Consider the following 15,522-nt stretch of genomic DNA (forward strand, 5'->3'; position numbering starts at 1 on the left):
ATTCCAATTCCCTCCTTATATAATATTCTACAAAAAATTAATGCCGAGGTCCCCTTGTTTAAAGTGTGTCTCACTTTGTTACTACAAAAATGCCAATTTCTCCAATCATTCAAAGGATTTAGGAAATTTATTACAATATTCCACTCTGCAATTTGGATAAACCATTTGCCCCTAATTACATATGTAAAACATGTTATAATTCTTTTAATTCCTGGGTAAATGGAAAACAGTCATATTTGCCTTATTCGAAACCTGCATTTTGGCACGTAGTAATAAATCATTCGTGGGATTGTTATTTTTGCTCAATTACTAGATTTGGTTTAACAAAATAAATAAGAAAAAAATTCGTTATCCTGAAATTTCGACGGTTGTTTATCTGGTAAAATATAATATGCATACAACAGTTCCTTTTTTTAATAATTCGCAACTGGAAAAATTACGTTGCCAGGACAATGACATCATCCCGAAGAGGACGCCATTTATGTCACAAGAGCAACTAAATGACATAACCAGAAATTTACAACTTTCAAAAAGAAAGCCGGAATTTTTAGCCTCCAAGGCTATTTTAAAATTTAAAAAAATGGAGTTCGAACTTCATACCGATTCCGTGGAGCATAGTTTAAAAATTTATTATCTTACGAAAATTTTTTATACTATTCCAACAATCTAGGTCAACTTTTTTTACAACTTAATATAGAATTGGTGCCCGATGAATGGCGCTTGTTCATTGATTCAAGCAAAAACAGCTTGAAAGCAGTTTTGTGTAAATATAATAAATATAGGTTGTTTAAAAATTGAGTAAGGATTTTATAAAAAAAATGCTGCAAAATTTAAGATATTTTTTTTAATTGTAGGGAAACCTTCAAAAAGTGCTAAAAATGACCTTTTTGGCCACTTTACCTAAAATAAATAAAAAACCTGACAACGGATTTAGAATATGCATAAAAACTGTCCTAAAATATGTTTATTTTATTTTCTCCCAAAAAATCAAATCGAAATTTGTCACACAGTGTAATTTAAAGTTCATGAAAGGTTTATAAAAATAAACAAATTTATATTATTTGGTACTTTTTAAAATTGTAAAATTTAATTAAACTTTATTTTTCGCTTATAATTTTCTATTTTTAATTTTTTTCTTTATATTTTTTGTTACTTTTCTTTTCTTTTGTTTTAATTTATAATTGATTTATTTAATTAATAGAGTTTAATAAAGGAATTAGAATTAATATTATGGTTTCAAATGATAATTTTATTATTTAATTTTCTTTCTATTTTATTTAGAAAGGGATCAAAAATCTTGTTTTTTCACCAATAATTAACTATTTACATGACTTCACTAGAAAAGCTGCGCAGGGGCTTAAGCCCTTTGAAAATTTGAATAGCCCCCTGAAGTAAAATTTTTTTTAATGGCTCATTAATATCCCCTTGAACAAAAAATAAATTTTTTTAATTGCCCCCTTAAAGATTTCTTTTATAATTATAGTGAGTAATATATAGATTTATTATTTAAAAATTAATAAGACTATTTAAATTTTAATTAAATGAATGCTATTTTAATTATTAGATTAGATTAATACAAATAAATATATTTTCACTATGTCAGCTCGCAATCAAAACTGTGTTAAAAATATAATATCATTATCACTCACTAAATATTATTTTAAAATTAACAGTTGAAGCTTAATTAACTTTTATTATTTAAATTATTATATAACCCTAATTAAATAAATTTTAATTGAAAATTAACAAATTTAATAAGAGTTCAAAATCACTAATCAACTATATTATTGACTCTTAAATTTAATTGCCATGCCTCTTCCTATAATTATTTTCAAGGTCCAAATCCAAATAATTATAAGATATTTATTTATAAAAAGTTAGTAGACATATAGTTTATAATCCTATATTATATATATAATTGGTTATAAAATATTAGGTAAAATACCACTTTTGCAACATATTTAACTATAATATATCACAGTTAATATTTTAATAAATTTTACTTATAAATAGGCCTAAAACGAATTATTTGTTATTTGATATTCGATTCGATTCAATTCGATTCGATTCGTATTTTACGAATACAAATAACACAATTATTCGATTCGAAATTATTTATATATAAATATTCGTAATTATTCGCAAATATCTATCAGTGCGATTGAGAAAATAGAAACTTATTATAACTTAACAAATACTCACACTATAATATCAACAATACTGGATCCTAGACTAAAAATGGAATTCTTTGAGCAACTACCAACTACATATAACATAGACACGACAAATCTATTAGAAAAATTTAAAGATGTATATAATGATTACAAAATATAATATCAAATCAACATCAGTTAACCCAATAGTACAGCCGAACATGGATAGGAATTTTAAACAAAATAACATCGCATCAGTATGTGAGGTGGAGACATATCTTAACGAAATAAGAATCAGTTCAAATAAGAGTCCCTTAGAATGGTGGAGATTGCATGGGGATCGTTTTCCTGTGTTGTCGAAAGTGGCAACTAATATATTGTCAATTCAGGGATCTTCGGCTTCATGTGAGCGGTTGTTCTCAACAGGAACAAATATGATAATGAAAAATAGAATGTCTTTGAATGAGAAAACTATTAGAAAGACTTTATGCTTAAAAAATTGGATATTATCAAATTCGGATTTACTATAATTTTATATTTTTATGTATTATTTCTACTTTTATAAAATGAGATTATTGTACATTTTTAGAAAATTTTAATAAAATTTGAATATTAGATTGAAGAAATAGTTAAATATTTTTTTATAAGCAATTCTAATGCTAAAAATCGGATATTTTGGTCAATTTGTTTGGTTAACGTTATATGAAATCATTGGGTTTTATTTCGTTTATTTTCAATAAATTTTTATATTGTAATGACAATTAGTTTAGAGAATCCTTAAAAGTGTCATCTTTAAACATCTGTAAAAAATTTTTTGCAAAATATTTTATAAGCTTTAGAAAAAATTTCGAATCGAATCGAATATTCGACGAATCGAAACGAATAATGATTTTTTTATTCGTACGAATACGAATAGCGCAATTATTCGATTCGAATTTTCGAATCGAATATGAATAATAGTATTATTTGATTCGATTCGTTTTTTTGTAGGCCTACTTATAAATACTTATTTTCTTCTTTGAAAAGCAGTTTTGAGTTAAATTTTTAATACGAATGATATTATTACAAACTACTATTATTTTAAGATATAATATACCAACTAGAGGTGGTGTGACAATATTATATAAAATCTTAATTTCTTTGATGACATCACTCAGGTTCTTATTTTATAATTATATAATGTTTATTTATTATGGCATCCTTGCCGTGTAAATAACTCAAGGCTTGAATATATTTGCATAATTTTTTATATAGATTTTTAGTGTTTTTGTTTTATTAATTTATTTAACATAATAAATTCTGATATGGATTACCATCGTGAGTGTCATGGTTATAACTGCAAATTAACCAGCATCTATTATTTGTGTGGCTATGTAATTTAAAACGCTGCTAAGAGCATATGATTGCATATTTTATAAACAATAATTGTCAACTGTGTAGTCGTTTATATATCATTAAAATGGAAGATAATCTTTTAGAAACTTAAAATCTCACAATTTTTATCTCGATTACTTATATAGCTTCCATCATGTCATTTAAGAGGAAGCTCTAACCACGTTATAGTTTTATGATTTGGATTGGTCGTTTATATTCTCTTCTTTATGTATTAATGATTTGGTTAGGCTTATAAATTTTTCCTTATTAGTCCATTCTATAAAACATTGTCTAAAATGGTAACAGAGAGTTATATTAGTTTCATGATTTTTGTCATTGTAAGTGGCTAAGGATTATTTTATATTATTTAGTTTTTTAAAAAACCATTATCAATTAAGGCATATTTAGGAATTAATTAACTTTTTTATCATTTGTAATTCTTTAGACGTAAATTATTTTATATTGTAATAACTAGATTTTGTTTTAAAAAATATTATTTTTAGAAATTTTCTGTATTGTTTGAATTATTTATAAGCTAGTTTATGTTGTACGCATAATATAATAAATGACAAAATAGAAACTCAGAATACGAGAATTTTAAAAGTATAATAAATTAATATAAAACCCGGCCGAAGGACGTGCAAAATCGGGCCGAAAGTCAATTTAGGTATGGGTGACTTCGCCCCCATAATATTTTTTAGTTAAGCCCCCTTAGATTGTAAAGGCTAGCGACGCTCCTGTACTCTGACACAAAATATTTGCAATATTATTTTGTAATCAATATATCTCTATAAAAACTTTCTTTCTTCAATTATTAAGTCTTGATCATTAAAAAAACTTATAATTACAAAAACAAAATAGGATTTGACGTATAAGATTTTTATTTTTTCACTAACTCGTATTACATATTTCATACTAATTTTGACAAATATATTGCCAAATATTATATATTAATTTATAATTAATATTATCAGATATATGAATTTATAACAATTTATACATCTACATTTTATAATTTAATTCACAAAAAAATGAAAAAAAATTTGTATTTGAATTCGTCCAATAATAATGTAATCATAATATATTCAAAATACTTTTGTAGTCTAAAATATACTAAATAATATATACAAAATACTTTTGTAGTCTAAAATATAAATACTAAATGCCTTCTAAAATATTCAAATTTTAATATTAAGTACAAGTATATTAAAATTACTGCCAAACCCTCTAGAAAAACCACTACATCGTGACGCTATCAAAATTTTAAGGAAAACTTAATGACATAATTATATGTCATTCAATGACATATATGTCAATGATGTCATTGGGAAAAACACATATTAATCAACAACGTTGAACGCTATACATCGTTACCTCTTCCTTTTAAATCCCATTAAATGCAGGAGGACAGAGTTAAATAAAATTGTTAATTTATTATTACATTATATTTTATAGATAACATGGAATTCATTAAACTTTGGATTTTGTGGATACAAATTTCAGTAATAAAAAAATTATTTATATCAATAAATTAAATTAGGTCAAAAACTCAAGTGTTTTGTCGAAATGAATTTAATGTTACTGGACTATGCTCGGAAAAGTCATGTCCTTTAGCAAATAGTAGATATTCTACTGTCAAAGAAGATAACGGTAAATTATGATGTTAGATATTTTATGTTTAAATTATTTATACAAAAATTAACATAATTTTCAATATTTCTTAAAGTAATTACTTTTTTAAATATAACTTTTAGAGAACCCTGCAAAACATAAATAAATTTTTTATAAAAAAGATTGTTTATTTTTATAACTTTCTCATTACAATAAAATGATAATTAGAATAAAGCAATTAGTGTTTTATCTGACTTCATAAAAATATGTATAATATTTTAAAGAATGTGTAGAAATATCTTACCTTGGTCCAAAAAATAAACCAGGCTATCTGAAAATCTATTAAAGAACCCTGCAATTAATATCAGAGCCAAACTTGGCCTAAATAAATACTTTTCAGGCTGGGATTATGCCTAAAATATTGTAATTAGTCAAGACCTGTTTTATAAAGTTGTAAAAAATAAATTAGAAAATAATGTTTTTTTTTCTCATTACAATAGAATGATAATAATATCTAAAATTAGAATAAAACAATTAGTGATTTTATCTGACTTCCTAAAAAGGTGCCTAATATTTTAAAAAGTGTTTAGGAATATCTGATTTTAGTCCTAAAAATTAGACCAGTTTGTGATTATAAATTTGAAAAATTATGCTAATTTTTCTCAAAATTTGCACAGGTTTTTAAAATTTTAATTTTTTAAATGTTATAAACTTTTTTAACTTTGAAATTTTTTTTTTATTAAATGTAAAAAAATAACAAGATATAAAACTTTTTTAAAAATATTTATATATAATAATTGTATAGAATTCTATTAAAAATAATCAAGTTTCGGCCAAGCTGGGCCTAATATTTTTAAAAAAAATTTAAGCTGGGCTGGGTTGGATATTGGAAATTTTTTTTAAAATATATCTAAATTTATCAATTTTCATATGTCTTTTATTTTGAGTAATTATTAAAATTAATATTTAAATAAATTGGGGCCAGGTTGGTAAATTTTTTTTAAAAAAAATTTGGATTAAAGCTGGGCTAGCAAAACTTTTTTAAAAAATTTTGGGTTCAAGTTGGGCTGGCAAAACTTTTTTAAAAAAAATTTTGGGTTGGGCCAGGCTTGAAATATTAGGCACGATGCAGATCACTAGGTTCAATTACAATTTATAACAAAATAAATATAAAAACTATATAAGAATGTTATAAACCACATATAGGAGGGAGGAAGTAAAAATAGATTCTCACTGAGTTCCAAGGAAACTAAATATTAGGAGTTGGCCAATCTTAATTTTTAGATTATAGTGTTAATATCTTTATGGCAACTGGACTGTCCTTTAGAATATGAACACGTTAGAATATTTTGTTCCTAAGAATCAGAATTTTTCCTACACCTTTTCCATTTATGGGGTTAACATAGGTCACAGCCTATCCTATACCATATGGTCATTCTCAGCTCCTCACCTGATAGCATAACACTAAAATTTCCTCTAGGGACAGCTTCAAGCCATTTGTGGCCAGAGGTTATCCCAAATATTTAAGGATTTAATTTTTTTAGAGGGATTAATCCCCAGGGTTTCATTAATAATTTTATTACCAAATAAAAGTGAATTGTTATTAAAGGGACCAAAATGAGAATTATTAAGGTGAATTAATGTTAATAAATAACAATATCGATAGCCATCTAGGCCCTCAGTTGAAAGGATTTTAAAGGAAGGGGAGAAGTGAAAGTGGGAACCCCTTGGGTACTCAACCAGAGGGAGCTTTAGAGTGTTTCTTATATACGGCAAGGATTTCATCATTAGATGGGGGCTATTATATCAGGAGATGTGGCTAAATTAAGAGCCCCTGTAACATCTCTTATAGATTTATCTTTTTTGGAGATAAGCTTGCACTTTGAAATGAGATCATCAGATTCAAATATTTGTACTTGGGTCACCATAGTATTAAAGTTTAAGATCCTATCCTTATTGTATTGAATTAAGGAGGAATCTATATCAGCATTAGTGAAAACTTTATGGGGGAAAGTAAGGAAATTATCCCAAGTGGGGGAATTAAAATTTCCATTTAGAGAGCCGATTATCTCAGATAACTTACCAATAATCAGATATCTCACATTTTGGGTAATATTAGAGGAGGTTTTTTTGATTATTAAAAAGTTATTTCAACAAAAGGGTTCTCAGGTAGTTATTACTTGAGTGTTGAATGGGTGTAGGCTTAGGGATATTGTCTTTAATCCTAGTATGAACACTTGATTGATGAATTAATTTGTTTATGATAAATATTGGATCATTAAAATATGGAAATATGAATGAATGAGGTATATCCAGATAAATTTCTGGGTTGAGTTGATTAGATAGCCATTTACAGTTTTCTCTCTCATTATTTTTTCGGTTAATGAAATTAGTGTATTTTCCCCATTCATTTTTATAGTTTATTTAAGTTATATAACTAATATAATGTATAGGAAAAACATAATATCAATTTTTAAAATAAATAAACTATGATTAAAGGTTAAAAGTTAAAAAAAAAAGATGTCTAAAAAAAGTAAATAGCATAGATAAACTAGAGAGGAGAAGAAAATAAAATGTAAGGGGGCATGGAAGATTATTTGATGAGTCGATTATTTAATTTTTATAAATAAAAATACAATGGAAGATTGGCATATCTATTATAATTTTTTATCTATGCAATAGGTATATGCTACCTATATGTCAAAACCATAGAACGATCCCATTTCCCTAACAAATTATGGGAAAAGATAAAATTGTCTAGAAACATGGAAAAAGCCCATGAACAAATAAAGAGCGAATTAATTTACTGGCCCAAATTCAATGTAATAAAATGTCAGAAGAGGTTATTAAAAATCAATGAATACCTGAATCGTACAAGAAAGCTCAGATTAACTTCAAAGTATCTATTAATTATATAATTTTATTTTTGCTATAAATCTACCATTACAAAATGATGCAAAATAATTTTTTTTATGAGTTAGGTTATAATAGAGCCTTTGAAAAAAAAATCCATGTTTATTAATTTATATCAAAATTTTTAACTTTTAAATCATGTGCAATTTAAAATCTATATGTTCCTATTTAAAAAATAAGCAAAGAATTGATTCCTATCCGAAGAAAGATAGATAGACGCGAAAAACGAAAAGAATTCAAGGCTTTAAAGGCAGCCAATATCGAAACTAACATAGAGAAAGAACTGATACAAAGGCTCAAAAATGGAACAGTAATTTTAATTTTTTTTAGAAGAAATACTTGATTACAAAAAAGATACATATTTGCTTTCGTAGTGGGGCACCTGCACTTGCACAATTTCTACCTAGGGTGGTCCAAAAAAATATTTACAAATTATTACCCTAAATAAAAAAAAAGTAAAATATAAATTTCGGAAAATTTCTAGCTTATTTTCAAATCATTCACCATTATCCTAAAATAAAGACCAACCGAATTTGGCGAATAAAAATAATATAAGTTTACGTTAAATATGAAACGACAAAAAATAATATATTAAAGATAGAATACACAGTAGAAATTAGTATTTACTAAAATTTCCAGGATATTTAAAATAAATTTCGGAGAACCTGCACCGCCCGCGGTTTTTATATGAAATCATTTAATAACTTGATCTTTTTATTCTAAAAAATTTTTTTCATTTAATAACAATAGAAGGGGTACATTTGTGTTCATTTTTGGCATGATGTATTTTATTTTGTAATGTTTTTTATGTTTTGATTGGCTAAAAAATGAAAATTGTAATAATTAGTCTCTAAATTAATAACTACTATTCAAGGACAAATTAAAATGATTTGGTTTGTTTTGAAATAATTTATAAAATTTAATAATCTTTGTAAAAAAAATATCGGTATACCTGCCCTTAGCCTATTATAGCCATTTCACCAAAAAAAGAACAAATTAAATAGCAAATACCCAAATTATTATCTAATAATAAATAAGCAATTTTAATTTTAATAGTAAATGAACAAAAGGTAATAGCAAATTACCAAAAAGCCGTTTCGTCTAAAAGTGCCAAAAGAGTGAATACCCGAATTAATACAATAAATACACAATCTCGCATGATTATATGAGGAGCAGAGTGCATCTTTTACGTTTCTTAGGTTATAGGTCAACTTGCTATGAATGGATTTAAAAATGAATTTTTCTTCAATTCCTAGCCTGACCTAAAATTTGCAGCTGTATACCTGTCTAGTGGCACTCCTTGCCCCTTCCTGCGGCAACCCATGCTTTATAATCCAAGCCAAGAGGAGAAGTCGGAACTTGAAGCTTCCTAAGAAAACTATATATTTCGTTTTATTTAACTAAAATTCTAGCTCTACGTTTGAGAAACTTTGGATACCTAAATTGCTTAGTAGAAGGTGTTTCAATAGCTATCATTTGTATCTTTTTTTTACCAACGCCAATGTGACTGATAGTGCAATATTTAAAATTTTGATGTATTTCGCATCCTCCTTCTTCCTCCAAATATATTTATTTATTTTGGCCCAAAAATTGGTTCATTTAAATAATATTTTGACACGCAAAATAGTCCAACTATACAAAAGTGTATGATATTTTTTATTTTATATATCGACAATTTGGTTCTGCGCAGAAAGAAAATCTGTTAAGCATCCACGCGTCACTTTATTTCTGTTTTCGTTGAGCCGTATTTTTAACAGCAAAGAAAAATTCTGATGATGGGGTGATAATTCTCGTTAAATAAAAACTAAATTTAGCCGGCTACAATGGCTGAAAATAAAGAAATTATCCAAATAATTAATATATCTTGATCTTATAGATTTTTATTTTATGTATTATTGCTAGGCTTGCTTCATCATAAAAAGCTAACAAAATTATAGTTATTTTGACTCCAAAATTGGTTTTTAATATTGGTTCTTGACTCGTTAGATAACCCAACTATACAAAAATGTGTGAAATATTTTTTTTTATATATCAGCTAACTCGGGTCTGTGCAGAAAGAAAATCTGTTAAGCATTCACACGTCACTTACTTTATTTCTGTTTTCGATGAGCCGTCCGTATTTTCAACAGCATAGAAAAACTCTAAGATGGTGGGGTGATAACTCTCGAATAAAAACTAAGTTTAGCCGGCTACAACCGCTGAACATAAAACAATTACCAAAATAATTCGTGTATCTTGATTTTATCCATTTTATTTTTATGTATTATTGCTAGGCTTGCTTATAATTTTTTGGGTTAGGGTATATTATTAAAAAAAATTTGGGTCTTCGTTTAAACTTTTAGTCAGGTTCTCGTGGAATCTGGAATTATTAAAAGAAATATGTTACAGTTAAAAGCGGTGGCGGGTAGATTTTTCGCTTCGCTACTCCGCTCCCCCAAAAAAGTTGATCAGCTCACCTCTGCTTTTATGATATTTTTTTTCGCCATAATTTAATGAATTCGACATAGAACTATAACTCATTTACTTTTACAAATTAAATTTAAAAAAAAAAATTAAGTACAACGATCTTTACTCCTTCCCTCTTTCCGCTTACGATAAAGCACTTTCTGACCCCAAAAGGGAACTTATGGTCGTGGAATCAGATGACGAGGTAAAATATCATCTTATAAAAATTCCTTTTTTTTATTCATTTCATTTAACGAAAATTGCCTATCTTAAATTATAATTATCGACTTGCCGCCTCTTTATTTACCACCTTCCTGCGCAGCCCTAACAAAAGTAAGACGTGTCTCAAGGATGAACTCGTATATCTATAATTTATATTTTTGAGATGGCAGGTCAAAGAGCCCAAAAAACAATCCCATTTAGTCCAATATTATATAAAGTATTTATACCAGTTTTTTTATTATTTTATTTTTTTAGCCTATAAGAGAATATGTAGCCGATAGTGAAGTTGACAGTGATTTCGAGTTATCGGATATTGAAGTATTTTATTTTTCCAATAATTTTCAATTAGTAATTTAAAATATTAATAAAAAAACTTAAAATTTGTTTGTTGATAGCATTTTGCACAAATATAAGGATTCCGATTTTTGGTGATTTCAATAATTTTATATCATATTAAAGGGCTATTATAGTGGTATTTAATGAAAATTTAAATTATGGTTTTAGTTTAATAAGAGATATATAAAATTAAATATAGTGTATTTTGGAATTTTGCATTCCTAAAGATGGCCAATATCTCAGGTAGCAAGATAAGTTGGGTATATTTTTATCAGTTTGAGTATAAACTACCATCATGCAAATTTTTTTAAAAGGCAGGGTCGGGTTTTGATATGTAATACAACATATATATAAATCTTATTTTAATAAAAAAGGATTTAGAACAATTGAACGACATAGGTGATTGGAGAACTGACGTAATCAAACAAAAACAGTTACATACTGATCCACCTCAAAAAAAAATGCACATGAATGATCCTTTAGGTAGTTCTGATGAAAATAGTGAAAATGCTTATGGTAACGATAAAAATAGTGAAAGAAGGAAAAAGAAAATTATAAAAATTCACATCGAAAAAGAAGCCACAACTATTAATTCGAAATCAAGAAGTAGAATGATATCACGAAATATATAATTGTCATTTTACGATAAAAACCTGTAAATGTATTTATAAAATATTTATGCATGTTTTTGTGAATTATATTATCGAATCGAAAAAAATATAATACTATATAAGATTTCAAAATTTTTATCCAACCGTTTTCAGAGGGCCAGGTTTTTATTTCAAAACTTTTTATGATCGATATATTAGAAAACGATATAGGGGAGCTGACTAGTGTGGTTAAATAGTTGGTATTACTAGACCACGATCCTGGTTTTTGGTCTAAAAAATGAACCATAATCGACCCAAACAAAGGATCGATCTGGTCGACCAAATCCCTAGATCCGAGCACCAACCCAAAACCAAATTATTATATTTTATTCTGAATATCTCAATCTAATTTTTTTTATGCATGGAGGACGATTATTTCAATTTTCTTATAATCTGAAAATATTGTATAATTTTTACTTTATACTAGCGTATGTATGTGTAGTCGGGAACCCAAATTAAAAACGAGAGAGTACATTATTTAAATAGAAACAATTATCGCCTTTAAAAAATGTCATTTTCACTTTTTACTGAGGTATAAATGGAGCCTATTATAATGATTAATAGAGGGAATACTGTTTTACCTTTACATTTAATAATGCCTGCCCTTGCAATGATTGTAAGCAACCTATTCACTGTCTTTATTGACATATAATCGCTCCTTTTTGTGAGAAAATTTTTTCAACTTTAACATCAAAAATAACTATTTCATCAGAAGCACTCCTATCATAATTAATTACAATAATTTATTATAGTTATGTATTGTATACCTTTGGTTTGTGTAATTTTATAATATAATAAATTCAAAAAATAAACTTATAGTGAGATTCAAAGAATACGGCAAATAAAAGATTTTTAAATTTGTGCTTCTTTTTATAATTATATTATATTGCAAAAAAAAATTTTCAGACTCAATTTTTAATTTATATAAAATATATATTAACGGTTTCAAATGGCCTATATTTTTATTAGAATTCTGATGATATTATATTTATTTTAGATTAATCTAATATTATTGAAGGTTTAATCGAAAAATGCTCTATCCATCCCTAGAACACCCCCTAATGGAAAATACAGTTACCAAATCTATTTTTTAAATTTTGCAAAAGTTTCATAACTTTAACATATCTTAATATTTGTTAATTTTTGAAATTGTTGGGACACAACCTTAGTGAGATATAAATTTATTTATAAGATAAAATAGATTTGAATATTCAATGAGTTATTATAATATGAAACAATAAAGTATATAAATAAATAAATATTTATTAACAAGTTATTAAGAACAAAACTGATGATAAATATACAATTTCGATTAATAGTTTTAGGAATAGGAAGAGATATGGCTAGCAGAACAGTAACTAGAAAAATAAAATATATTTCCAGGTGATGATGCCATTGATAAAGCCTGCATATAATTTGCATTTGAAAAAGCAAATATAAATATCTCCGTACCTGTTTAAAAAAGATATAAGAAACAATTTTTTTAAGTAAAAAAATTTGATTTTATCAAAATATATCCTGGTATAAGTAGACCACCCCTCTCCTCCTATGATTTCAAACGAATATAGACTTTTTGCACAAATTAAAAAAATATATCAAATTTTGTAAGGAAATTATCTGAGAGATTACTCATTTTGGAATGGGTCTCTGGTAATATCAGATCTAAAATTTAAAAATCTATCTCATAAGATTTAAGATTGGGATTTTTAATTCCTCATATTTAGACTTTGGATAAATCATAATTTCAGAAAAACATACGAATTAACAACACTGCAGCTGACTACTATATATGTTTTCAGCGCATATTTCAAATTTTTTTCTGTGCCAAAAATAACTAATGTAAATTAAATTAAATTTTTTTACCCCCTCTCCAGGAAATATATAAATTAAGGTTATATTTCCTTTTTTAAAATAGAAATTTCTATTATTTATCCATTCAAAATGGAAAATTTCTGAACAGAAAATAAAATAGATCTACCAAAAGAGGAAAAGGTTTGATCAAAAGATAAAAAAAAAATACCAATAGCTTTTTTACCTTTTGTATATTTTAAAAAATTATTAATAATTTTCTTTTATCATTTATGATTATTTTAAATTTTACTTCATATTTCATTTTCCTTGTATTTTACCACTTTATAATTTTAAGTCATTATTTTTATATATTTTTGTAATCCTTTCTCGTTTTTTTTTTAAAATTATTTTTTTTTATAATAAAGATTTATATTATTTATAAAAAGGAAAAGTTTTTGTGTAATTGTAAAACGATTAATATTAAATGAGGATTATAAAAAAAAAATTAAATTAAATATAATATTGTTTTCTTATATGTGAATTTTACAATCAGTAAAAAAATAGAGATTTCAATTAAAAAAGAAGAAAAATCTTATAAATTTTTTTAACTTTATTTTTTGTTAGGTTTTTTTAAAACTTTTATAATTTTTAGTTATATTAATTTTATTTAATTTTTATACTTTTTAATGATTGTTGATTTAATTAAATTTAATAAATTAAATTGCTAACCTTGATCTCAATTTATTAAGTAAATTTGGGGGTTATAATGATTTTCCCTTTTATTCTAAACGTAGAATTATACAGTTGATGTTGAATTATATATGTAATATGCACTTAAAACTTCAAATTTACTCAAAATAGGAAATTCTATAAAATAAAGGTGAGAGAGAAGATAGTTGAAATGACCATAAAACTTAAGCTAAAGGAATAAGATCAATCAAGATATGCAAATAGTCGTAGACGTAACGAAAGAGCAAATCTTAAAATTCAGTTAAAAGCAGCACACTATTGAAAGAATATAGAAATCTGTTGTTTTAGTCACAAGAAATCGTTATCGCTACAAGAGTTCGTTATGATTACAAGATATCATTATCGTTACAAGAGATCATCATGATTAAAATAATGCACTATCGCTTGATATATATAAGCCACGAGACATAATGATAGAAAGCGAGAGATCGTTAAAAACAAGTTTGACAAAAAAGGTATTTAGAAGTTAACTTGAGGATAGCTCGGTAATGTTCTAAAAACGGGTTCCAGAAGCCTCAAAGATCCAAAAACTTAAATTAATTGATAATCATATAGTTAGATATCTTGTATTGACTATTAAAATGGAGTTAAAACAAATAGTAAGAGTTCAATAAGCTAACCATTTGTGTCTCCCAGTTCTTCGCTATCCCATACATAGACCCGATTATAACAGCCGAATTGGTCAAAAATGATGAATTGCTATAACTTTTCAGATTTTTGGTCTTAGGGCCCCTAGGCTATTAGGTTAAATATTTCTTCCCAAATCAATGAGGTAGTGAATCCTCTTTTATAATTTTAAAACCAAATTCCTGTGTTTCGAAATAACTATCTTAGTTTACTCTGATCTCTTTTCATTTCATTTTTTTTAAAAAAAATTCATTGTTTTTCTCCCCGGGCTTGTATGTTTTTTTAATAAATTTTTTATATTTAATATAGTTTTTATATATCATGCATGTTACTTTTTAAATAGTTTACATTTTTTTTTTATATTTTATTTTAATATAGATTTTATATTATGTTATTTATAATATATTACTTAAATTAAACAAAAAATTTTTAAAAAAAAGAGAATAAATAGTTTAAAGATGAATAAAGTGAGTTGAAAAAGTTAAAAAATATTTTTTTTTTATTAAAATTAAGATGATGACAAAAAATAGATTTAAAAATGACATAAAATTTAATAAAAGATCGCTATTAAAATAAAAAAAATAATACCAAAAAATTATAGAAAAATTTTAAAGAAATAAATTTCAGGATGGTTAAAGCTGGCTAAAATA

General features: G+C 25.7%; 1 protein-coding gene across 1 annotated transcript; it reads left to right on the forward strand.

The window, feature by feature from the left end:
• The first annotated feature begins 4,854 nt into the window (after window positions 1-4,854).
• Window positions 4,855-12,348, forward strand: LOC135926175 (protein MAK16 homolog). The gene is made up of 8 exons (XM_065461924.1): window positions 4,855-4,939; window positions 4,983-5,029; window positions 5,068-5,177; window positions 7,821-8,037; window positions 8,232-8,361; window positions 10,609-10,701; window positions 10,974-11,036; window positions 11,429-12,348. The coding sequence occupies exons 1-8, from the start codon at window positions 4,925-4,927 to the stop codon at window positions 11,684-11,686; spliced, it is 933 nt and encodes a 310-aa protein (XP_065317996.1). The 5' UTR covers window positions 4,855-4,924; the 3' UTR covers window positions 11,687-12,348.
• Window positions 12,349-15,522: the final 3,174 nt, after the last annotated feature.

This window comes from Gordionus sp. m RMFG-2023, chromosome 3, assembly GCF_954871325.1.
Source record: "Gordionus sp. m RMFG-2023 chromosome 3, tfGorSpeb1-WG-v2, whole genome shotgun sequence".
Classification (NCBI taxonomy): Eukaryota; Metazoa; Nematomorpha; class Gordioida; order Chordodea; family Parachordodidae; genus Gordionus; species Gordionus sp. m RMFG-2023.

Coding starts and splice junctions, on each gene's coding strand:
- LOC135926175 (XM_065461924.1), top strand. Junction 10,702..10,973: donor TCGTGGAATCAGATGACGAG/GTAAAATATCAT, acceptor TTATTTTTTTAG/CCTATAAGAGAATATGTAGC. Junction 11,037..11,428: donor TCGAGTTATCGGATATTGAA/GTATTTTATTTT, acceptor TTAATAAAAAAG/GATTTAGAACAATTGAACGA.